At 47.9% G+C, this 23,820-nt stretch overlaps 2 protein-coding genes across 6 annotated transcripts in view; one reads left to right on the top strand and one right to left on the bottom strand.

The window, feature by feature from the left end:
• prkcab (protein kinase C, alpha, b) overlaps positions 1 to 9,729 on the bottom strand; it is a 31,868-nt gene extending 22,139 nt beyond the window's left edge. The window contains exons 1-2 of the mRNA XM_085933022.1: positions 9,428 to 9,729; positions 9,329 to 9,360 (exon numbers count right to left, since the gene is read on the bottom strand). Coding sequence (XP_085789148.1) covers positions 9,329 to 9,360; positions 9,428 to 9,597 — 202 coding nt within the window. The 5' untranslated portion in view covers positions 9,598 to 9,729. The remainder of the gene's footprint in view (positions 1 to 9,328; positions 9,361 to 9,427) is intronic.
• Positions 9,730 to 10,060: 331 nt separating this feature from the next.
• The window catches only part of cep112 (centrosomal protein 112), a 43,602-nt gene continuing 29,842 nt past the window's right edge, over positions 10,061 to 23,820 (top strand). For 2 of the 5 annotated variants that reach the window (XM_085934742.1, XM_085934739.1), the window contains exons 1-19: positions 10,061 to 10,178; positions 10,451 to 10,556; positions 10,705 to 10,895; positions 11,003 to 11,166; positions 13,085 to 13,166; positions 13,991 to 14,062; positions 14,737 to 14,784; positions 14,857 to 14,931; positions 16,155 to 16,235; positions 17,625 to 17,724; positions 18,009 to 18,127; positions 18,325 to 18,468; positions 19,436 to 19,590; positions 19,773 to 19,902; positions 19,977 to 20,069; positions 20,132 to 20,191; positions 20,785 to 20,864; positions 22,767 to 22,902; positions 23,084 to 23,191. In XM_085934742.1, the coding sequence (XP_085790868.1) occupies positions 10,457 to 10,556; positions 10,705 to 10,895; positions 11,003 to 11,166; positions 13,085 to 13,166; positions 13,991 to 14,062; positions 14,737 to 14,784; positions 14,857 to 14,931; positions 16,155 to 16,235; positions 17,625 to 17,724; positions 18,009 to 18,127; positions 18,325 to 18,468; positions 19,436 to 19,590; positions 19,773 to 19,902; positions 19,977 to 20,069; positions 20,132 to 20,191; positions 20,785 to 20,864; positions 22,767 to 22,902; positions 23,084 to 23,191 (1,938 nt within the window). In that variant the 5' untranslated portion in view covers positions 10,061 to 10,178; positions 10,451 to 10,456. Of the gene's footprint in view, positions 10,179 to 10,450; positions 10,557 to 10,704; positions 10,896 to 11,002; positions 11,167 to 13,084; positions 13,167 to 13,405; positions 13,512 to 13,990; positions 14,063 to 14,736; positions 14,785 to 14,856; positions 14,932 to 16,154; positions 16,236 to 17,624; positions 17,725 to 18,008; positions 18,128 to 18,324; positions 18,469 to 19,435; positions 19,591 to 19,772; positions 19,903 to 19,976; positions 20,070 to 20,131; positions 20,192 to 20,784; positions 20,865 to 22,766; positions 22,903 to 23,083; positions 23,192 to 23,820 lie in introns of those variants that run through there. The other 3 variants (XM_085934740.1, XM_085934741.1, XM_085934743.1) reach the window with 3 other exon arrangements.

Raw genomic sequence — 23,820 nt, 5'->3', positions numbered from 1 at the left:
GAGTTTTTGGTGTGGATGGCCCAACACAAATGTTATCTAACAAGGCCTCGCCCGTCATCCCCTCGCTCGCATTGCACCAAATGTGATTTTTGGACTCCTTAAGGCCCGCAACAGATGGAAGATGGTTGACTGTGTGAGTGCACTCCCACAAGCAAACGGCACGCTTCATTCTTCCATTGAATCTAAAGGCAGAAGACCAAAAAAGAAAAAGAAAACAGTTCACAACTTTATTAAATCCTTGAGAAAAAAAAAAAAGCTGTTTTTTGCCCCCCCCCCTCTTCTTGATCTTTCCACATCCCATCAACAACAACAGGAAAGCGTCTTCTACCAGCTGAGGAGCACAAATCATCCTGGCTTCTGTGACGGCATGTAAAGACCAGTCGTCAGGTTTTTTTCTCCTGCCCACACATCTTTTGGCCATGTCCACTTTTCCATCTCGTGATCAGTCAGATGTTTAGCGTGCTGCACTTTGCTCCAGCTGTTCTGGAGAAAAAAATGTAAGGTGAGATGCGTAAAAAATAATGTCTCCCGAGATGGAACATCCGATTTTTATTCAGAAACTGTTTCTACTGGCACCTTCCCAGATGGATGTGAGAGTCAAGCTAACGATCTGGCGTGTCAGGTTCGCAATTAGCATCACGTCCACCGGAACCTGCTCATTCACCACCAGTCGATCTGAAGCCCTGATGAGCGGATGCAACCTCAGATGTTGCCACAATGAAAGGGAAAAACATTGTAAAGTATGTCCCATTTCAAGCTGGCACATGCCACACGTGCAAAGACAGAATAGAGAAGGAATTGTGTCATCGGCCTGCCAACAATGAAGGGAAAAACAAAACAAGATGGGAGATTCATACAAAAGGCCAGCGGGAGAGCGGCGAGCAAGCATCGCTCCTGCGGGCCTCCTGTGTCGGGTTCTCATGAAAATTTGAGGAGCTCAAGGGTGAACCTTAGCAAGCAAGCATATCTGTTTACCATCTCCAGCGTAACACCCACCAACGGACGCTCATAGTGGGCCGCAACAACAACAACAAAAACAAAAACACAAGTGAAGTGTCAGGGAAAGAATGACGTCATGTGAAGGCACTCTGCATACCGTGGCTCGACCTTGTAAGCTTTCGCAGTGAGTTCGACAAGAAGTTGGAAAAAGCGTGCTGAAGCTTTCTCCTCACACAAAAGCAGGAAAAGTTCTCAAGAATTTTGTGATTATCTTGCAATAGGCCCCCACGAGCTCAGATGTCTGAAAAGGCAAAGCCAAGTGGTGTGAAAAGGAAGAAAAGAAGCGAGGGCAGGGCGCAAGTCCATTTAGCCGCCGTGCGCGCGAGGTGATGAGCAATTCTTTGCCTTTAAGTTAGCTAGCAAACGATAGTCATATGCTCTTTATCTTCAGCATAGAGCAACCAGTATAAGCACCTTACTGATGATTGCTCAACCTTTCTCTTTTGAAATTCTGAAAATATGCAGATAGATTCAAGTGCAGATCATTGCTTTGTTTTGTGTTCCAAATCCACGAGGAGAGCCCGGGATCAATTATTATAAACTACAGGTAGGAGTGTTTGGCTGGCAGACATTTATGAGTCACACAGTGGATACAATGACAAAGCATCATAACTCAAACATGACCACACACACACACACACACACACACACACACACACACACACACACACACACACACACACACACACACACACACACATACACACACACAGCTCCACATTTATGGTACTGCTTGGACACAAAAGCACAAGCAAGAGCTGCACATGATGTTGCATACTCGCTGTCAGTCTTCTTGAAAGGCAGCCATTTTTTTTGTTTTCACATCATTTTTTTCTAACAAGCAGGAAGACGGTCCAAGTATCACCTGCCAAGTATCGAGTGCGACAGCGCTCGTAATGTCACGCGTCTGACTAATTGGGAGCCTTCGAGACGCTCTCAAGTCTGACACGGCTGCACGGGGACCAAATTAGACGGTAATGGAGACAGCGTGTCAACGGGAGGCGATAACAAGCGCACATGTAAACACACATGCTAAAAAAAAGCAGCAAGCTAATGATGCATAAATGCTGAAACACAGCCAGTGGTGGGGTCGGAGGTGGTGGGCTTAATGAACTTCTTGAGGGGTTCCAATTGCACAGAAGGAGTCCAATTCTGCTTGAATTTTCTCACCATAAGTCAAAGCTGAGCTCTGAAGACTGGGTTTTTTGTTTATAGGATCGTTTTCATAACTCCCTCGTTCATCTCAACTCTGATTTGTTCCAGCCACCAAAATATGATCATGAGTCGTCAGAAACAGAAACTATGGCGCACTTGAGCACAAGACGACAAGCTGAGTGATATCAGAAGAGCAATTTGAGCCTCGGAGGACGTCTCCTCAACTTCATTGCTCCTGATACTCGACGAATGGCGTCACATCGTGTGTGTGTGTGTGTGTGTGTGTGTGTGTGTGTGTGTATGTGTATGTGTATGTGTATATATATATATATATATATATATATATATATATATATATATATATATATATATATATATATATATATACATTTACTCGGCGTGACACTTCTTTCTAGTGGTGCCTCAGCTAAGTAGCGTGAATCAAAGGCCAGCTCATGCAATCGTATGAATCAGATTGCGGCGAGGCAAGTGGCTCCAAAATTAGGATGAATCACGATAACCTTTGGCCATCATAGAAAAGCAGGTTGTAAGTTGCAGGAAAAAAAACCCCACAATGTTGGAGAGACATTCACACTCAGAAACACACCAAAGAAGGCTAGGCACGCGAGATGCTGAGAATCACACACGGCAACATCAGGCACCAGCAAGACGTGCACGCTGACATTTGAGGTGGCAAAACACAAAAATGACAAGATGCACTTTGTCGTCTTTTCCAATAGACTCCAAACTGATGGAAGTGCTGTAAGTTTCCCCGCTTTCTCTCGTGTTTGGTGGTGTGATTCCTTGTTGAAGCGCCAAAAAGACACTAAGGGCAGTTCTAAATTGTTACTTGGAGAGTGCATTTGAGTGCAAACCAACTGTGTGCTTCTTTGTGACGTTCTTAAGTGGACTTTGTGTGTGTGTGTGTGTGTGTGTGTGTGTGTGTGTGTGTGTGTGTGTGTGTGTGTGTGTGTGTGTGTGTGTGTGTGTGTGCGTGCGTGTGGCATGAAAAGTGCAAAGCCCCAGATAGAGGCAGTCACGCTGTATTGAGGTCAAGAGACTTGAGCCAGAAAACCTGGCCGCTGCGCTGCGAGCCCAAAGCAATCGGCTCCGCTGTCGTCTTGCTTCAGCAACTTTAATGCTGATTCACAGCACTGGATGGACAGAAAGGGGGGAGGGCATGGGTCCTCTCATCACTCTGGATCTTGGGTGTTGAGCTAATTGGCTGCGTTCATCCACACGCTTGCATCCGCACCCTTATGGGGCCTTTAGTGGAAGCAGAGTCCGGCTCTGCAAGCTCCTTTCAATCAACACTTGCGACCTTTCCATTGATTTTTTTTTTTTATTAATAAAAGAAATCGATATTCCTGTAAAACACCAAAATCTGTATTTCCCTCGTCAACAATTACCGACATGATGTCAGTTGCCCGACTCAGCATTTTCTCCAAGCAAACAGTTCTTGAATGAAATGCTGCCACCATAATTTCATTTGAGAGCTTTCGGGAAGGAAAAAAAAGCTTGGCGTGCGTGCATGCGTGTGAGATCACGCGGGGGCAAATTTGCATATTTTGATGTGTTTACAGCACGGAGTCTGTTTCCTGTGATGTAGACAGATGGAGTGGAAGATCAAAAAAAGAGAGAGTGAGAGCGAGGTGTGATGCTGACTAAAAGCTGAGCCTCAGTCTCTTACTTGGTGACCCTCAAAATGCACGCACACACGCACGCACGCACACACACACACACACACACACACACACGCACGCACGCACACACGCACACACGCACACACGCACACACGCACACACGCGCACACGCGCACACACACACACACGCGCACACACAGGCTTCCAGCACCACGGGAGCAGGAAGGAGGAACACACGCTTCAGAAAACTGGCACACACACATCGCCTCCACCCCCCCTGCATCTTTGTCCTTGGAGCTCCAGAAATAGCAGAAATATTACTCTGAGGCTGCTGGAGTCCATCCGTGTCCCCACCCCACTCAATGTGTTTCTTTTTCCACTGCAATATTTTTATTATTTATCCTTTCTGGATGTTTTTAGATTTTAGATTTATCTCTAGACAGAATACACTTCTTCCTTTTTCCGTTTTGCGATGCTTTAGGAAAGAAGGTGGACACTAAGAAGGTGACAGGTTTCTAATTGCATGCATCGATGACAAAGAGCAAGAGTGAAGACGTAGCCGGCTTAGTTAGCGTGAGCGTTGCTAGCTAGCAGTAGGCACCTTGTCCCTTTTCGAAGTTAAGGTAGTTTTGCCCAAACTTGGACTCATCTCTATCTTTGCCTCTCGGTTCTTCTTTGTCTCTCATCTATATCGTCCTCAAGCATCCCGGCAGCGGCGCTCTGCTTGCTTTATGCGGGTCAAGACTGAAAATCTCTTCAAGGCCAAAATAATGTAATCATCTTCAAATTAATTACGCACAGCTGCAGAGGGGCGCTGCGCCCAGGTGAGCCGCTCGCTCTGATCTAAATCCCCCTGAGGAAAGGGCAAAGCACACAACACGCACATGCACACACCCACTCCCACAGACGGACACATAGACAGATGCACGGACGGTACAACGTTATTGATCTATTCAGCGCCGCTCCGAGACGTGAGGGTTTATTGTATGTTGTTATGGCAACCGATGGGCAAGGTGGATAAGAGGAAGGAGCGTTAATGGGGTTAAATGTCTCATGCTGATGATGTCCTTTCTATCTTTTTTTGTGGGTCTATTAAGGATGCTGACACGAGTGTGCCCTGCTGAGATTAATGGCATGACAAAATAAAAAATAAAAAACTGTTGCAAGCCTTCTTCCAGGGCAGCAATGAAAAATCTGATTCAGTCTGTCTATGCAATACAACACAGATGGGCATCTTTTATTTTTTGGGTCAATTTAAGGTTCTGCAAAGTGAAGAAAGATATACCTCCTAAATTTGACGCAACACAAAAAAGTGTTGTGAACAATCCTGCCATTAAAAAGTGAGTAATTGGAAAAAAAACAACAAACAAACACGCAGTTACATAAAAAAGAGGCTTCAAAATTGTCTCCGCTTTCTAGAGTTGTCGCAACAACGAAGCAACAATTCCAGTCTGAAACGCTGGGCTGCGTGCTGGCTCTCTGTGGTAATCACCCCCCCCCCCCAGCCAACAATGAGGCACTCTAAAACATTTACATTCTGGGGATGTACGCAAAGCTCGCAATCGCGCCACATACGTATTAATCAATGGTGGAAAGGGATGAATTATCTGAATATGAAATTAATATTAAAGGAATACGTGAAGCATATAAAACACTACTCTTGTTGTATTTGTGTATGTTTGGCATTTGCTTCACACGCGCATCTGAGTAATACGAGACTAGCGTCTCCTTGTTGTTTCCTCAAATCATGTTTTGCTGCAAAGGGAGCTCATGAGGGAAAGTGCATGTGTCATCTTATTACACAGCTTTGCGTCTCAGCAAAAAAGGCGGCAGCGGCGGCGGCGCTCCCGACAATTAAGTGCCCGCTACCGGATGAGTGGCGGCTCCCCAAAAGACTGCTCGGTTCTTTTTAATGTCAGCAAATGACTTTGGGTTATGTAAGCACAGCGCAGTGACACGATATGAAATGAAGGGTTGCATTTGCTGCGCGGGGAAACGGGCAGGCGGGAAAAATCATCGCGGCTTGCTTTGGATATTCCAAAATGTCGACGCCAAAGCTGAAGGTCCTCAAAACAAAAGGGTAAAAGAGCGCCGTTACCACGGCAACATGCGTCCCGCCTCATCCGGCTGAAGTGGTGTCTTAAGCTTGACTTTGAATTGATGATAAAAGCTGAAAACATCAAGTACGGGAGTGGAACTGAGCCATTTTGAGACGTTCCATTTTGGCCATTTCGTAATCGCGAGAGAGACAAAGGAGGAGGGAGATGTTGACAACGACGTCCAGTCCGCACTTGGCTTCATTTGTTTAAATGCCTCTGCAGGTGCTGTTGTTTTGGTTAGTGACAGCCTGCAAAATTGCAAACGCCGGCACTAACAAGTGCGCGTAAGAGCACCTCCCTCCCGGACATCACGTTGGACAGCTCCTCCTTGGCTTCTTTTTCCAACGTCTCCTTCCTCCTCCTCCTCCTCCGTCGCGAGCCAGCCTTGCGTTTGGTCACTTTTCTTATTTCCAGACATAAGGCTATCCTCTCAAGTTTCCAGATATCCGCGTTATTGCCCACAGACGCCGAAGTTCAAAGGCTGCAGGGGGCCGACCGCCACGGAGCGGACTACCAATTCACTTCCTGGCGGTCTGCGAGAGACGTGGCGAAGGAGTAACCTTGGCATGGGCCCGGATTAGATTCCGATGGGTGACATAGGCACGAGCAACAATGTTACACTATTAAAATGACAGCCCTGCAATGACAGTTTTAAAAAATCTTTGACTCGGGTCGCCTAACCCAAGTGAGTTCGGGCGACCACCCGGGATTGGACGCCAGTCAGACAAGCATCTGCATAGAAATCCGTGAGCAAAGCACTCAGCGACCTCCTCTTCTGATCTATGCAAAGCAACAAATAAAAGATGGAAATGCATGCGAGCTGTGTCACTCATTTATTCCTTCCCCAAATTAAAGGTTCAGTGGCTGAATCACTCCAATGAAAATTTCTAGCTGAACCGCCGCAACGTATTCAAATGCCACTAGCTAAAGTGACACGCCAACAGACAGTCATATCCCGGATTATGGGGAATGTTACAATCTGGGAATTAAAAATAAATCCTTGCAACTCTTTCCGGAGTCGGGCCAAATGGAGCTTTCATGCTTGCTGAGGACGTTTGCGAGCAGCTGTGCTGACGTTGGGCAGCAAACTTTGTACGTGCTACATTTAAGCAGAAAAACAGAACATTTCTAGAAAGGCTTTCCAATATGAGGCATTTCACTTGATCAGATTTGATTTTTAATGATGTGGGAATGTTCTGAACTTGCTTGGACGCAATGCTGCCGCTTACAGGCAATGCTGAAAACCTGACTCGGATCGCAACGTCGGCAAAATGCTCAAATTTGGCCCAATCGCCGCCACACCTGCTCATCTGGAAATGATGAGGGATGATGAAAAAGGTGCCTCGTTGCACTCAGGCCATGCCATTAGGCGTCTTTGTGTGCCGTGAGGAGCACATGACTCGCTTAAGCAGACAGCCGTCGTTTGCGGCCGAGCAGAACCGCACAGCACATTTTCAGCAGCGAAAAGCGAGAATGGTCTGGTGGCGCGCTTTAAGGAAAAGCGCTTGACTAGCTAGATCATGGCGGGAAAACTCGGCCGACTGTTTTAGAATCCCTGAAGGGAGTCGATCAAGATGTCCTGCGACTCAAATGGGACTAAACATGTTACAATTTCTTCAATCCGATCAGGGTTCGTATTAAAATTGCAATCGGATTCACTGTTTCCGTGAAGACAAAAAATATTGATCCGATTAGGACTCACACAAATCATTTTGACTTGCACAGAGTGACGAAACCTTCCGAAGGTCAGTACAAAGCTTTTGCAGAGGAAGCCTCGCCATAGACAAAATCTGTGTGTGTGTGTGTGTGTGTGTGTGTGTGTGTGTGTGTGTGTGTGTGTGTATACGCTGGCATGCGTGCGTAGCCATATGTTTACTTTGTTTACAATTCTATGAAATTGAATCAAGTCAATGACATCAATTTGTTACATTGCTATTTCTAATGTGCTCAGCCAAAATGAAGCGAATGAGCCTGAGATACAATTTGAATAGAACCCGCCCCTTGCTGAGCGCCAATTGCTCGTCAAGGTGCAGGTGTGCCATTGCGAGGTGAGAGAAAGGCAGGTGAGCCACTGCCATTTCAGGGCTGCTTTCGGTCAGGGTGAAGGCTGCTTCTTTTTTTCTTTCAGCTGGCAGCCATGATTCTCACAGTGCTTTTATGGTATGTTTTATTCATGCGCTGGCCTTCCTTCCTTCCTACCATATTGTTGGCAGACATTTTTAAATCTCATTTGAGGCCTCTGGATGCCGGAGGGATTTGAAGGAATGTTTGTCACCCAAAAATGTGACTTTAGACAACTGCAGCAGTGTGGTGCAGATCTGGGGGAAAAAACTGCAACTGCCAAATTATGCAATATTTGTTTTGGGTAAAAGGGTGATGCTTCCACTTGCTCTTTGCAGTGCTTCACTGGTTTGTTTTCTTCTCTGTGCCGGTTTGCCAGTAAAACAAGGTGAATCTGATTGCAGCTGATTCCATTTCACTCAAACAACTTTTGACTTACTCGACCCGGTCACGCTGCAGATCACGGAAATTGACAAATTCCCAATGCACGCAACCGGGTGACCGGTGAGGACCTCCCTTGGGACCCGAGCAACGTGTGGCAACCCGCGACACGCAGCCTCAGTGCCAAACGGCCGGACGTGTGGAGATACTCTGGACTGGTGAGCCCTCAAAGCGTTCTGAACCAGCCGAGCAGCCAGGGGAAGCTTCCCCGCTATGTCTATCCAGAAGCACCGCTGAGCAGTTCTGACATTGCCCAGTCTGGTTCTGGTAATCAAGACCAGAACGAAGGGCGTGACCTTCTTGTTTTTGAGTAAGTCTTTCAATTCCACCCTGAGGTGTCTTGGGTCTTAACTGACTCGCCATTTGACACCTGGTGGCCCTGCGACTCTCCCTGGCTTCCACAAGCTGGAGGGGAACCTGAGGAAGTAAAGGGGTCAACCAACCTACATCTTCCATTCAGAAATGGCCACGACCGCGTCAACTTTCTAATTGCCGAAGCCAGTTACAGCCCTCGAGTTGGGCACCCATTGGTCGAGTACCTCAACTATGCCAGGAAGCTCTATGTCAAGCACTGAAGACTTTGTTGTGAGTTGTGAACGTGTCGAGCGTGTGTGAATTAAAACGTGCAAGTTTCACATGGTTTTGGCTTTGCAATCAAAATCTTCTGCACACCCCCTTTAAAAAATGCGTGCTTCAAAACAAGCAAAGTTGAGTCAAAAATTTGACTGACAATTGACCCAACTCCCTGGCTTGTTTTGCACAAACAAGGGCATATTTGACCTAACTTCCTGGGTCGATCCAATTTTTAAGCCAACATTTTTAATGGTACATTTTATTTGTAAAAAGGCTAAATGACCTTACTCTACTTCTAAATGGGCCACACATAAACAATTCAAAGTCCGCAACATGAAATAAATTTTCAAAGTTTACCTTGGCATTGGAAGCCCTGTTTGCCGAATCCCCTGCAAGGCAATCAAACGAGTCAGCGCTGCGAGTAAAAGTTGCGGTTAAAGGTGAAGCGCAACTCACCATATGAAGTCCGTACAGTGGCTGCAGAAGGTCGGCTGCTTGAAAAACCTGGCGGTGAATTTGTGGTTTTTCACTTCGTGCACGTTTTTCTGACGCAAAGCACCTTTGCGGGCAAATTTGTTGCCAACCCCGGCTGAGTCGTTATAATGTAAAAGGTGGTGATCAGCCATTATGGAAGAGGGTAGGGGGAGGGACTAAAAAAAAAAAAAGTCGACAGCGTCAACTTGTGTGAAGTTATTGCCTCTTCACCGCTACTGTCAAGTGATGCGGTTCCTGCTGGAGCGCTCTTGACAGCTCGCACGCCTCCTCTCTGTCTGAGCCACTGCAACCACTGCGAGCGCTTCTTTTTCATTCACGCTGACGTTAACCACGATACGTTTAAAGAGTATGGGATTTTACTGTAGCCAGTGCTTCAATCTGTTACAAACCCGAGCACCGCGTAGAATAACTTGTTAATTGTACATAGAGCACCGATTCTAACTAAATTTAAGTTGTGACACTCTTGAGAGCCCAATTGTGTCTCAATTTTAAATGAACACCAACAACCAGAGTTTTACGAAATACAGACAGTCTTTGAATGCAGCATATGCCACCGTAGCAAGTTGCAGTTTGACGTCGCTGTGTGGCCATAACCGGTACTACATTTTTAGTAAACTAAGGTTTCCATAACAACCGTTGTGGAAACCGGAAGTGGCGTAGCGCGGAGACGCAAAGATTTTGAATCAAACTCGGGACTGCAGCGCTTCTCAAGGTAACAAAAAACTAAAATGTATTCAGTGCTCGTCGCGTTTGTTTTCACGCGCTAATGATGTGGATGTTGCATTGTAAGGAATGAAAATATCCGGCAAAGTTTTACGCCAACTTCTTTTCAGTTTTGGTTGTTAGCTTGCAGGCGCTGTAATGTTTTCGTTTGCTGTCAATGTCTTTCGGATCCAAAAACGTAAAAATAACATTGCGTGTCCGAGATGCAATGTTGTGCTACGAGTGCCTCACAACTCGAACCGATCGCGATTCTCGTTTCAGGACAGAATGAACCAAAATGAGGGGTCGCTGGAAAAGCTGAACTCGGAATTGAATAGTTTTGTTGTGGAGATGAAGCCATATGTCCTCAAACACCCCAACAAGACCGGTACGAACTTATAGTCAATGAGTTTGAATGACATTGTTCCATAGAGAACTTGTGCAGGATATTTTCCAAAGTGTTGGAACCCAATTATAAACAAAAGTCAATTTTGCTTGACTATCCTCCCCACCCCGCGCGTCTTTGTCGTTGACAGAGCGCCAGCACTGTGCCCTGTGGGTCAAGAAGCTGTGCGAGCCGGCAACGTGTAGTTCAAGTCTGGCGGGTCACGAGAACCGCAATCTGCATGCCCGTCTGCTTCTTCACATGCTCAAGAGAGGCGTCCTGGAAGGCCCGTTTGCCAGCAAACCGCAACGCGGCAACCTCAAGACGCTACCCGCTTACATGGTAAGATAACCAATTGCGAGGATAAAACGCACTTTTGGGCGTCGAAACGTGAAAAATGCCGATTGTCTGAGAAGTCCTAAATGGACTCTTTTGTGTGATTTATTTAGTCCATTTACTTTGACGAGCCACCCATCGGAGGTTCGCTGGAGCGCAGCAAGGTGACTCTACCTGACTGGGTGGCGGCAGAGCTGGATGACGGCGCCCAGGACAGTTTGGCTGCCCCCTTGCGAGAAGACAGAAGTGCTTCAGCGCCAAGCACAGCTTTTCCCAGGTAAGCTTTTGCTCCACATTGTCCATGTTGAAGTCGCTCACCACCGTGGACGTGAGTCATATGAGTGCACGCCAACGCCAGCCCTCTCGTAGTATGCGTCTCCTCCCTGTGACACTGAATATTTCCTCGAGCGCTTGCTTGCGATGCTCCTTCATCTGCATGAAAACGTCGCACTTGGGGGCTTCTTTCCAGATTGCAATCGTCGAGTATTTGCTCAACGGTGCCGCATGTGAAGAGCGGAAGGCATTGCCCACTCCTTACATCACTCTGCCCGAGCTGTCCATTTGGACTTTTCAAGACGCAAAACAGCACCAGAGCGCCACAAGCTGCTCATCTCAGCTCCTCTTTTTTTTTTTCTGCCTTCATCTCAGCTCCTCTTTTTTTTTCTCACATCCAATTTGAGCTAGACTCTAGCTGCAGATGACTTTCCACATGGACTGCTCAACCAATCCTTAAAACTCATCATAAAACACATTTTTATTCCTTGGCTTTACACTCTGCATTGTTGTAGTGTTTTATGGTGTTGACTGTTTTTGATTTAGTTTTTAATTTTCGTACAGCACTTTGTGTGCAGCTGTGCTCATTTTCAAAGTGCTCTATAAATAGATGAAGTTGAGTAAAGAAACCAATGTCGTAGTCGAGGCATATTTTTGTTCTCCTTGTATTATACTGCCCCCTTATTGGCCAAGACAGGCAACATAGCCGCTCTCTGGCATGCAGATTGTTGCTGCGGAATTCTTTCCCCTCAGTGACGCAACAACGGAGCTAATTTAAAGGTTGAGCTCAGCTGAGCAACAATTGGCTCTGTTTATACAACATTATGAAAGCTTCCAGTGGAAACCTCTTGAAGACAGTCGTGCAGTCCTCCAAGACACCACAAGATAGAGTCACTGGCTCATATGTTGTGGAAACAAATGCATCATCCCAAGCAGCTTTGGCATGAGTGAGCAGTCTTCACTTTTCGGTGACGTCACAATCCCTTCAACCAAGGGTGACCGTGTAGTTGGAAAGAAAGCAAAGCAAACTCATCATCTTGCTTCCACTGTCAAGTTCACTGCTGAGTTGAGCTGATGGCTCTTCTCTTGGGTCTCACTTTTATGTCCTTGTTTTTCCTCTCATGTGTGTGCTTTTCATACTCATGTGAGAACTTTTAACCTTTCACCCCATCTCCTGACTTTTTTTTCTGTGATAGTCGTACCGTACTTGCGGTGGGAAAATTCATCAGGAAAAACCCTCTGGCTAGCACAAAGGTGTGTCAGCTTGGTTCCGCGTCCCAAGGTCAGACTGATTTCCTGGTCCTGCACCTGGAGGTCAGGCTGGTGCACTCATGTCAGGCTACTTTAATCAGGCGAGCTGCAGCTTCTGAGGCTCTTCGTAGTCATCTCTTTGAGTGCGCGCGCATGCGCCTTACTCTGGCCTAACTTGCCACAGCTTTGATCTTAGAGCCTCAGACTCCAGACATATAATTCAATTATTCTCATCCACCTGTTGACTTTGAGGCCCGAGATTGCGTAGCTGAACTCCCACCCGTGCACCCCCAGCTCCAAGTTTCACGGCTGTAACTGCAAGTCAGGCTCCAGCTCAGACATGGTCGCGCAACGTGAGCAGGTCAATGAAGCAACATAAATTCATTACCAACTTGATTTGCCTCTCAGCTTTGAAATCGAGTGAAGCTTGTGCGTCTGAGCACGGAATTAGCTTGCGGCATTGATGTGACGAGGCGGTTGCTGATTGAGGCGTGCGCTGTTCAAAAGGTTGTACGGAGATGGGCAGCTGTTTGTCCAACTGGGATCAGATGCAAAGTGTGCAAACGGTGCCAGATGTCGCTGCGCAAGCCAAGCCAGGCAGGCTGCCAACCAAACTCAAGCTTTGTCTTTTGCCCCTCACGTGATCTCCCATGACCACGGCTCCATTGCAGGTCCGGCCAGCTGACTGAGACCCTGCGAGAAGTTGGCGCCTCCGGCCCACGCGAGCCCTTGGCCATACGCAAGGCCAAAGCGGTGAGTTCATGCGGCCGCCGTCGAGGCTTTTGAGCGGCGCCTCCGTCCCTGCCGGAGATTTGGCATGCCACCTCGTATTTGCTGGCAGCAATCCTGCCGGTGTCGACACAAGCGATTGGCTTTCTTCTTTCATGTGGGCCGTTTTTGGGGATAGCCCGGAAGTCCGTTTTCCACCAACATCCAGCAACCTATTTGGTGCCGTGGCTTTTCCAGTCACTGACACCTTGGTCTGGTCCTAGTGTTAGTCTTCTGAGAACTTCCCTCCTTCAAACTTGCCGCTTGAGTAAGCGGCGCTTTCATCAACACGGTCCCTTGCTGATGCAGCATAAAACAAGTCCAAGTGAGGTGAGGCAAGGGGGCGTCGCCATCTTAGCTGCATTATTCCCCTTCGGTGGAATTGCTGCCGTGACCAGAATTTTTTGGGACCACCAAACATTTAGAGAGGCAGAAGCGTGACGGCACACAGGGTGGCGAGATGGCAGATAACAGACGAGTACACTGCTCTCACTGTTGGAGGGCAACACCTGTGGGCGAGGGGGTTAGCGTTTGAAGGGGCAGATTTTCTAACAGCCACTCGCAGAATACTCAAGGCCACACCTTCAAACAACTGCTGTATGCTACAGTCACTTTTGGACAAAGAATAATGTAAAAGCAAACTACTTTTTATAGGCCACAAAGTCGACTGCTTGCAATTTTTATTGTTGTTGCCAAAAGCTTGTCATTTTACTCAAGTGTTCCTCGGGCCAAAGTGCCAATCACAGTGTTTGTTCTCAATTCCCTTGTTTTATTTCTTCATCTGTATTTAATTGCCAATTTGCATTTAGCAGGTGGATATGGGACAGACGTCTCCCGCCGACAGCGACCCGGAGGCTCGCTTCAACGGCTGGAACCCAGCGGTGAGTCCAGAGGCGTGCTGAGAGCGCACCTGTAAGCCTCAGCGAGCGTGCCAACATCGGCGGGTCGTCGTGAAACTCAAGCGCTCTCTGTCTTGTGTGTATTGTATCGTTGTGGCGTATGTGCAAAAAGCTTTACAGAATTCAAAATTGTGTAAAATGCGGCTGGGCCTGTTCCTTTCCCGACAGACCCTACTGATAACGCTTATTGCTTGACTCTGCTTCCCCCTCCGCCGCCTCCTCCAATTTAGCAGATTGCGTGTGTACGCAACCGAAGCGCTTGTAGTCAGCACAAGTTGTTGGAGTTGCCGCTGTCCTTCAAAGCGGTCTCCTCATCGGGATCCGCAGCCAAGACGAGCCAGCGCTCGCTCTCGGGAGGTTTCAGCTCGTCTGAAGCTGCTCTAATTGCTGGAACCAAATTGGCTCTGTGGACACACTGGACACTTCAAGATTGCCCGAGATGGCTTTTGGTTTCTTTCGGTCGTTCTTCTTTCAAAGATGCAAACTTTTAGTCTGCCATCTCTTTTAAATGCATTTTTGTTAAAGCGGCAGATTAAAAACTTGACTAGTTTGCCTCAACCTTGAGCGCTTGAAGTCAAGTAAAAAAAAAAAAAGTGTGTCGCGTGGCGCACCATGGCCACACGGGCTAACCCCAGGCTTTTTTTCTTCTGATTCAGATGGAGAACCCTATGTACCTGCGAGAAAAGACAATTCCCTTGTCGCCTGTAAGTTGTCCCACGTGGCCAACCCGATGAACGTGTCGCACAATCACGGCTTCTTCGTTTTTCTTGCCTTAGATTTTCAAGTCCAGCCCGGTTCAGAGTGCCACCTTAACGGATGACGTGCACTTGCGGATGCTGGAGAGCAAGCAGGTATGTTAAAGCCAGCCCGATGCTTCCTCACAACAAATAATTCAGAACACCAAGGAAGGGCTAGCAGACCACATCGCCGTTGTGGTGTTTAATTGTTTTCTAACACAAATAGTGGAGCAACACACATAGACAGACAATAGGACTATACTTAGAGTAAAATGGATTTTAGATTTATATCACTATCAATGGCAGAGAGTGAATTCATTTATTTCCTGCCAGCCCTGTAGAAATGGATCTTGCATGTCCATGACTGTAAATGACCAAAAGCGTTTGGACAAACAGCAAGAATGGTTGCGGGAATGGCCCAGAAGTAGCCTAATGACGCGTCCTGACAGTCACACGGCACAACATTGCACATCTCTGACAAGACAAAAGATGATGCACAGAAGCAACCTTGCTTTTCAAGCTCTGCAGACAGCACCTCCCCCGAGGAAAGAGGCCTTGACCCCGCGCCGGTTCCGAGGGCAATCGTTTCTGTCTTTGCCTCCCCCGTACGTGCTCGTTCACGCGCACCCTCTCCTCGCTCCTCTCATCCTTTCAAGAGCAAAGTGTCAAAAAACATGGCATCTTACATCTCGCCAGCTCTGACTGTGAAGAAGAGAGGCGGGGAAAAAAGCTGCGCCACCCAGACGGGCCGATTGAAGGCGCTTGTGAAGCCTTAGGTGTAGCGCGCCTTTTATAAACAAGTTTTGAACGTCTCAGATCTAGTTTGACAAAGTTTCTCAAAAGAGCATTTGAAGAGTGGCTGAGAAAGTGACACCTCCACATTTTCTTCATGCTTGCCATCCATCCATTTTTGAATCAGGTCGGTGCCAACGCTCCCGCTTTTCAATCGCCGCCATCTCACGTTTGCCCGTCCTTGATGCTCTGGCAACTCTCTTGTGCTCCTGTGCCAACAATTGGCGGCAGAACAACAACAAAAGAAAAATATGAAACAACCTCAAGGGGACAGTCATCAGAGGGAAGTGCCGTTTAACCGTGATCAAGTGCTGAGGGTAAATGACATCAGGGTCGTGGTAATGATTGATTTCAGTGGGAACTCGATATTTGTATCAGTTATCGAAGAATCGCTTTTGTCACGGTTTTTATGAATAGAGCCTGTTGTGTTCCACGGGTGAGTGAGGAGTGTTCCACAATGCAAACCTTGCCTCACGGTCGCACACGTGTCATGTTACGCGTCACTCCTGTGGTTTGATAACCAAGACGTCTTGGCCTGTTTGCAGGTGGACCTCAAAGTGTTGGAGTCCAAACATCAGGAGGAGAAAGTGAGAATGCAGCAGAGACGCGAGGCCAATGTTGACCAAGTGAGATCGGAACAACAATGCATTTCCCTTTTCAGTTTTCTTGATGGCGACTAACTTTAGTTCTACTCTGACCTGGTTGTGAGTTAGTGTTTTCGCGCTCCCCACCAGAGTGACTGCGACTTCAGGGTCACGATGGCTTCTTATCTCCACTTGGTTACTAATGAAAAGGAAAGGACTAACACCCCCCCCCCCCCCCAATATTCTCTTCAAAGCGCCGGGGATGGTTTGCTTCACACCGGGTGCCCATCAGATAAGCACCTGCTATCTGTCACGTCCACCGCAGGACTTTCCTTTGTGGCGACAGAAGCTTTTTATTAAAACGGGGGAAAAAATCTCTGGCGGCTTTAAGATGCCCATCCCTTTGTGCTTGATGAGACGCAATGACAGCTCGCTTCTCCCTCGAGCTTCTTAATTCAAGACAGATGGCGACTTGTGTCCAATTTCATTTCCTCTGAATGCGACTCTGTGTTCCATCTAATGGCTTCAAAGAGAAGCCATTTTGAGGCGCGCTCTTGACGAGCCTCATGGAAGCTCTCATTTTAATTAGCCGCATTTTGATAATGCAAAGGCCGACCAAGGACGTCAGCCTCCACCAACCGTGCAGTGCTTCATGTAACTCTCCAACTGTGTCCAGACTGGAGGGAGGCGGAGGTATCAAAAGGAAGACCAAGCCCCAAATTGGCCACCTAAAAGCTGTCCCGTGCACTCTCTCTGGCCCTGTCTTATCTCTAAAAAATTATTTTCTCTGGGTTGGTAAAATGGGGTCTCCCGAAATGCGTGATGCCCTTTGCTGTAGCCACGCCGTCTTCCTTTCATCACCTGCGTCCATTTCATACCAAGAATGACAGCATTAGCTGTTTAAGTGTGCTGCCACGGGACAAAACATTTCAGCCATTTCGGCCATGAAATCTTTTGGTGATCTGCTCTAATAATGAAATGGGAACTCCATTTTCAAGGAACATTTTGTCATGGTCTAGGGTACATACGTCTGGCCGCCATGCTTTTGAAGTGCTTTTTGAACTCGTGCCATGCCAACCCCCCACGGTCTCGTTGACTAATTGCGCACAGATGGCAGCAACGTGTACGTGCAGTTAGCACGTGCGTGCAGTTAGCACGCAGCGGCACCTCAGTTCAGGTGCCGTCGTCCTCATTTGCATGTGGCACCCCGATGAACTAAGAGGCTGAGCGGTCCAAAAAATGCCGATCAGTTGGCACGAGGCAGACGATACAACATTATTCACAGGCATATATTCTTTAGCATCTGTGAAGAAAGGCCATTATTGCTGTGGCTTACTTAGGACTGAGCTCCTCAACGCTTGTCTCTTTCCCAATACCTTTGTCGCAATTTCAATGCATCACTTTGCACTGAATATTTATGGCCCTGCTCAGATCCTGCACCGAAGGAACGTGGAGCTTGATGAGCTGAAGAGTCGCTATTGGGCCCAACAGAACGAATCTGAGGAGATGATCCACAAACTCAAGTGGAAAGGTGAGTTGCGGTGGGAGAGGTCACAGGATTGCAGGGTTAACCGCTAGGATGTATACCACATTGTCAGCGTGAAAGTGCTCCCGTTCTTGCACGGTGATGCTCAATCTGAAATGTCGTCCTGTAAAATGTTGTCGTGCCTAGCTTGAAATCTTTACCCACTATTGACTGGATTCGCCACCATTGCATTAGCAGGCATTTAGGAAAACGTCTGTGTGCTGCATACCCTGAGGCCCAACCTGACTGCTCTTCCCCCCCCCCCCCCCCCCCCCCCCACTCGCCCGCAGTTCAAAGTGTACTAAAGGAATCCGAGGTCATCCGCGTGAGCAAAGACAAGCAGATTGCAGAGCTGAAGAAGATGACGGATCTGAGCGCCGACGGCTTGAAAAATGAGTGGGAGAAGAAGGTAAAGTTGAGATGCTTGCATGTGCTGCTCCAGCCTTCGCCAAAGGCAAAGAATAAAAATGTACACTTGCATAAGACTCAGGATGAATGTCACTGCCAGTTGTCAGTAGAAGTTGGATTTTCCAAACTTTGTTGCAAACGGTGTTAGTGTAACAAGAAATAGAATTATTCAACTTGATGTGATGCTTCCATAACCAGCTGCTTGCAGCAGTGGCCGAGGTGGAGAAGGAGAAGTTCCAATTGCAGAAGCAGCACACGGACAACATGCAGGAGCTGCTGGAGAGCACCAAGATGAGGCTGGCCAAGATGGAGGCCAACTATCACGCCCGCTCGCAATCCACTGTGAGGACACAATCGTGTGTGTCTATGTGTGTATGTATGTATGTATATGTGTGTGTGTGTGTGTGTGTGTGTGTGTGTGTGTGTGTGTGTGTGTGTGTGTGTGTGTGTGTGTGCGCGCGCGTACGTGTGTGCGCGCGCGTGTGTGTGTGTGTGTGCGCGCTTTTGTGCGTGCGTGCGTGCATGCCACAGGGGATGTCGTTTAGCTCCCACGAGAGTGTCCAGGTGGAGCAGGCCAAGCCGGGGCAGGTGCTCCTTCTCATCTCCTGCCAAAGTGTCAAAACATGGCAACGCAACACAGGCCTCTTTCTTGCTCCTTTCTTAGCCTGCTGCACTGCTAGCACAACCACACACACACACACACACACACACACACACACACACACACACACACACACACACACACACACACACACACACACACACACACACACACGTGCTGTCGTCGTTCCTCCCCACTCCTGCTTGCCATCTTTAATTAGAAGCCCATCATCAACCTTATATTGTATGTTCTCAAACTGGGCCCCAGCCCATTTTATTTTGTTCTATTTTTTTTTTCTTCTAATGTTGGTCTAGTTGAGCGTGTTCCTGGTTTGCTCCAAGAACGTCCCCAAATAGCGTTGAAGCGAGGCTGCACTTTGAAACGATGCTAAAAGTAGAGCTTGAAGTTCAAAGCCTCGACACTTCACAATCTGCCATAGTTGCCATACTTTATTCTTTTTTGTTTATAGTGGTGATGGGGGGTCTTCTAAGAGACTGACACGATAAGATCTTTCCCATGCTGCCTGCCGCAGCGCTGCTTCGACCTTTGGCACAGTTTATGTAGTGAAGATGTGTTTTGCTTTTGATGACTCGCATATCTTGGAAGAAAATCAGCGTGAGAGGAGTTTATTTGAAGTCGCCGCAAGTTCAGACTCACCGGACTTTACTTCCCTGGGCGTGCGCGTGTGCACGTGCGTGTGTTCGGCAGGCACAAACGCTGCACGAGCTGGAGCGGCAAGTGGCAGAGAAGGCGGCCCGAGCGGAGAAGAGCGACGCCTCACTTCACAAGGCCATGCGGGAGAAGGCCCAGCTGGAGGTCACCCTCGCCGCTGTCGGTGCCCAACTGCATGAGGCCAACACAAGGTTTTAGTATTTAGTCAAATATGAAATGTCCCAATGGCTCCTTTTGTGGCTCCAAAGCCGCCATAGTGTGAAATCCTGTAGATTGGCAACCGACCCGGTGCCTCTTGTCCCCCAAAAAAGTCCTGCTCATGGCCAATGTGCTGAGTGAGCGCCAAGTTGTATTTGTGTATGGCTGCTCGCAGACTGGCGGCCCTCCACAAAGAGAAGGACGAGCAGAGTGCATTGTTTGAGGAAACCTTGCGCAAGTTCCGAGTCAAAAGTGAGGCCGACGTCGAGCGTTTACGTGGCGAGCACGCGCTGGCTGCAGCTAAGGTGAGAACCTCGACCTGCATGGGCAAAAACAGTGGACAGGATGATGCAAACTCAGATTTGTTTCACTCTCGCAGGCCTCTGAGGTGATGGAGGACTTTGAGAAGACGCTCGCTGAACTCAAGCAGCAGCTCCTCGTCAGTGAACATCAGCACCAGACACAAGTTCGGGTACGATAATAGCCAGGCACATTGATTGATTACACGTCTCACTCTTGTTGGCCTCGCTTCAGGATCAGGATTTGAAGGCCCAAGAGGAAAAAGCCGAGTTACAGATCAGCTATGACAAAAAGGTGCGTGCTCCTCCACCAAAACGCCGACTTGAGCAAACCTGGATTTGGGTCCAGATGAAAGTCTAGAGTCCCCCGTTCTCCTCTTGCCTGTTATTAAATCAGAGCTGATCAAGAGGCAGTCTTGAAAGAAAAGCGCACGAGAGCGCTGGTTGCCACGAGCACGCACGCTCCCAATGTGGAGAGGTCCTCTTCAAAGCACTCATAAAGTGAGTGGCCTTGGTTAATGAGCTGAGCTGGACCAGACTCTTTAGCTTGAGATCAGGTTTAAAGACTGGACTGCACCTGGGTCATCTTCAAAGTACCACCTGCAAGAACTTAAAGCAGAGCCCTGCATGCTGACTTAATTGAAGTCCCTTCAGATGAAAGCCAGTCACGCCGTCTTGATGATTTTGCAACGGTCAAGGCCACATGCTCACAACTTGTCTGTCGTGTGTCATAAAAAGGGGCTCATTCGCTGGCTCGCTCATATGGCGGCCAGAACGCCGCGTGATGAGAGGCCATGACGGGCAGAAACACACTTTTCGTGTGAGCTCGGCGGGCCTGCGTGTGCGCAAGGTCATGTGCGCATGCTCACCTTTCGCTTCCCTTCTCAGGTACTGGCTCTGCACAATGAGGCAGAGGAAGAGAGGAGCCAGGCCAAGATGAAGATAGACAAGCTAGAGGAGGCTCTCAAGTATGCAATTTTTTTTAAATGTGTGCTTGCAGGCTGCTGCTGTTTTGCTTAGCAAACTGTGTGTTTGTGTCTATGAAGTAAAGCAAGTTTTGGTTTCTCGGCGATCCATTTGGAACCTCTTACATTCGCCGCCAACCATTCGTTTCCTTCTGCTGCTGCATCCATTTGAGGTTTTGCTCCACGTTACCATAGCAACAACAGCAAGCACCACAAAGCGACATCAAGGTGAAGCGCGATAAACATTCCATCAGATTTTTGGGAATTCATTTTCAACACGTTTTGTAGATGTTTTTCTGATGCTTTGGTTGCTCCGTTTGAAATATCTGCGATACGTGCAAACATCCAGCCAGCATTTCAGGTCAAGTAACTCAAAGCACAACGACAGCGAAGTGTGCGTGAAAGAGCTTCAAGCGATGTGGAGGGCAAATTGAAAGCAAACAACAATCAAATTCCAACACTGCATCTAGGAACATCTCAATGTGCATGTGGAGCTTGTGTGCGTGTGTGTGTCCCACTTCTATCTTTTGACAGCAGTCCTTTGCTCTGTCCTTATTTCCTTTTGTGGGCTGTCTTTTAATCTGCATCCATTCGTCCTCCCCTTCCTCCTCCCCTCTCTTTGTCTTTCTCTAGGGATGTGGATGAAAACCAAGCCTGGTTGATTTTCTTCTACGGAAGACGCTGAATATTTCAGTTTTGTCTCTTTTGCACTTTTTTTTCTTTCTTCTTTGAAATACGTGTGGATTCGTTATCATTCCATTTGGATGAAGTCACAGGCGCAGAGGCTCTGGATGGCTAGCAAACGCTTTCAGACAAGTGGCAAGCAAAGGCTTCTGTATTTGAGAGCGCTTTACTTGTCGACTGTGCGTCATGGCTTCCATGGCACGTTTCTTCCATCACACAGTCCAACGTAGCATTGAGAGTAAACATGGCAAACTTTTAACCGAGCGGTTTGAAGAACGCGACATTTTCGTTTCCTCATCTTACTGATGTGAAACAGTAGCAATGCCACCGCCCTTGTTGGAGAATTCCCACGCTCCTTTGGGATGGCGTTTCTCCTTCACCTCTCTCTTGTGCCCGCTGAGAATTTTCGGATAAGACTTCCTGTTCAGCAAAGGCACATCTTTAATTTGCGCCTGCTGTCCTGAGCAGCGCCGGCACCCTGCGCCTGCGTGTGTCTCGCTGCCAGGCCTCCGCACTGTGTTTTCTGCATCCTCTCATCTTGGCCTGTCGCTCTGTTATTGACGGTGACGCGCTGTCTGCGACTCTCGCGACCACACGCATGCCAAAAAAGTTATTTTCCCAGGGAAGGCCATCACTGCCGTGCGGTCGGCGGCGACTCTTTGGCTTTGGATGGTTTTTGAAGTTTCCTCCTCGGAAGTCACGGCTTGGCTTGGCTTGGCTTGGCTCGGGCGCTCCAACCGCTCATTGGTCAAGCATGCTTGTCACTCAAGGTCTCAACAGCCGTTGGTTTCCGCTTCCTACTTAATGGCTGGCTGGGCGGACGGGCTTCCTCCTTGTCGTCATCTGCTGGTACTTGCATTGAGTCTGATTAATAATTACAGAGTACGCAAAATTGGGAAAGGGAATTTGGGGGGGGGGTGGGCAATTTCTTTGTCGTTTGATGTCCGACTTGAGGGAGACCAAAATTACAAAGCAAGAACTCTATAAAGAGATGTGAAAGCACACATATTTGTTTTTCAATCCTCAGTTGCTGTTCTTTTTTCACGTTCACAGACTCAATCGTGTATCAACACATATCGCACAATCGCCCAGTTTGTGTTCTTGTTGCAATTGGTTTCAAATGCTGCAAAAGGGAAGGTCCAATCGCGATCATCAAATGCGTCAAGATTTTCAATCCTGTTTTCTTTCTTTGTTGATGCCTGTCTGGGTTTTTGTTGACAGAGATGCCAAAAAGCAGCTGGACGAAAGTCGGGAGAGCCACAAGTTGCACCTGCAGCGAGCTGACGCGGCGCTGGAGCAGTTGAGGAGCCAAGTGAAGCTCAGCTCCGACCAGGCCGAGGCCCAACTCAAGCTGCAGGTCTGCCGTCGCAAGCGAAAACTTTTTTGATTTTGTCAATTGAGATCTCTGCTCATGCAACATGACCCACATACAGAAGGTTTGGAGTATTCATTATTCATCACTTCAACTGCTGATGAATCTGTTAGTTTTTCAAATGGACTTATTTTCACGTCGTTTATTGTGTGATGTTGCGGTGCAGATGGAGAAGATGGAGGAGGAGCTGCAGCACTCCAGGTCCCTCCGTGAAAATCAGTCCAAAGAGTTCTCCCTGCAACTGGATGCCCTCCGACAAAAACACCAGCAGCAGGTCTGTGTTAACTTTTCAACGTGGCAGAAAGCATTCTTCGTCTCGCCGCGGTGACCAACACCCAAGTAGGATCATCTTGTTATCCCAACCGCCCCCCCCCCCCATCCTGATGAGGGACACGCTTTTGATTCGGATACCACAGCATCCGAACAATTTGTATGTCGCCAAAGAGCGAGAGTGAAAAATGAAGGTAATCTGCGTGGCAGATGCACCGTGACCTTCTACTGGCATGCTTCCTCTCTGCTTGGAGGTGGAGAACGCAAGTCATTAAAATCTCGCTCGCTGATAGGATGACATCATTGATGGCGCCCTGGATTCAATTAATATCTGGCTTGGAATGTTATCTGTGGAAGCCACGCTAGAATCAATTCTTCTCCACTTGATTGGCTTCGTTCTGCTCGTGACATGATCGTCACACGCTCAACTCGCAAAATAAATTGAAGGGCTCAACTCACGACCACGCTAAAGACCCGCAAGATGTTTTCTTTGTCAGCGGAAAGATTTAGGTGGCTAAATTCACACTTTCCAACCATCAAAGGATTATTTGTGGAATGAAAGCGACTCGAGTGTGGTTTTATCGGCACTTTGGATGCCAACATCCCATTTTCACTCTTAGGCCCGTCTCGTGA

This window comes from Syngnathus leptorhynchus, chromosome 16 (genome assembly GCF_054491065.1).
Source record: "Syngnathus leptorhynchus isolate UIUO chromosome 16, UIUO_Slep, whole genome shotgun sequence".
In the NCBI taxonomy this organism is placed as follows: domain Eukaryota; kingdom Metazoa; phylum Chordata; class Actinopteri; order Syngnathiformes; family Syngnathidae; genus Syngnathus; species Syngnathus leptorhynchus.
The sequence above is the reverse complement of the archived record's forward strand: the minus strand, read 5'-3'. Positions and strand labels throughout refer to the sequence as shown.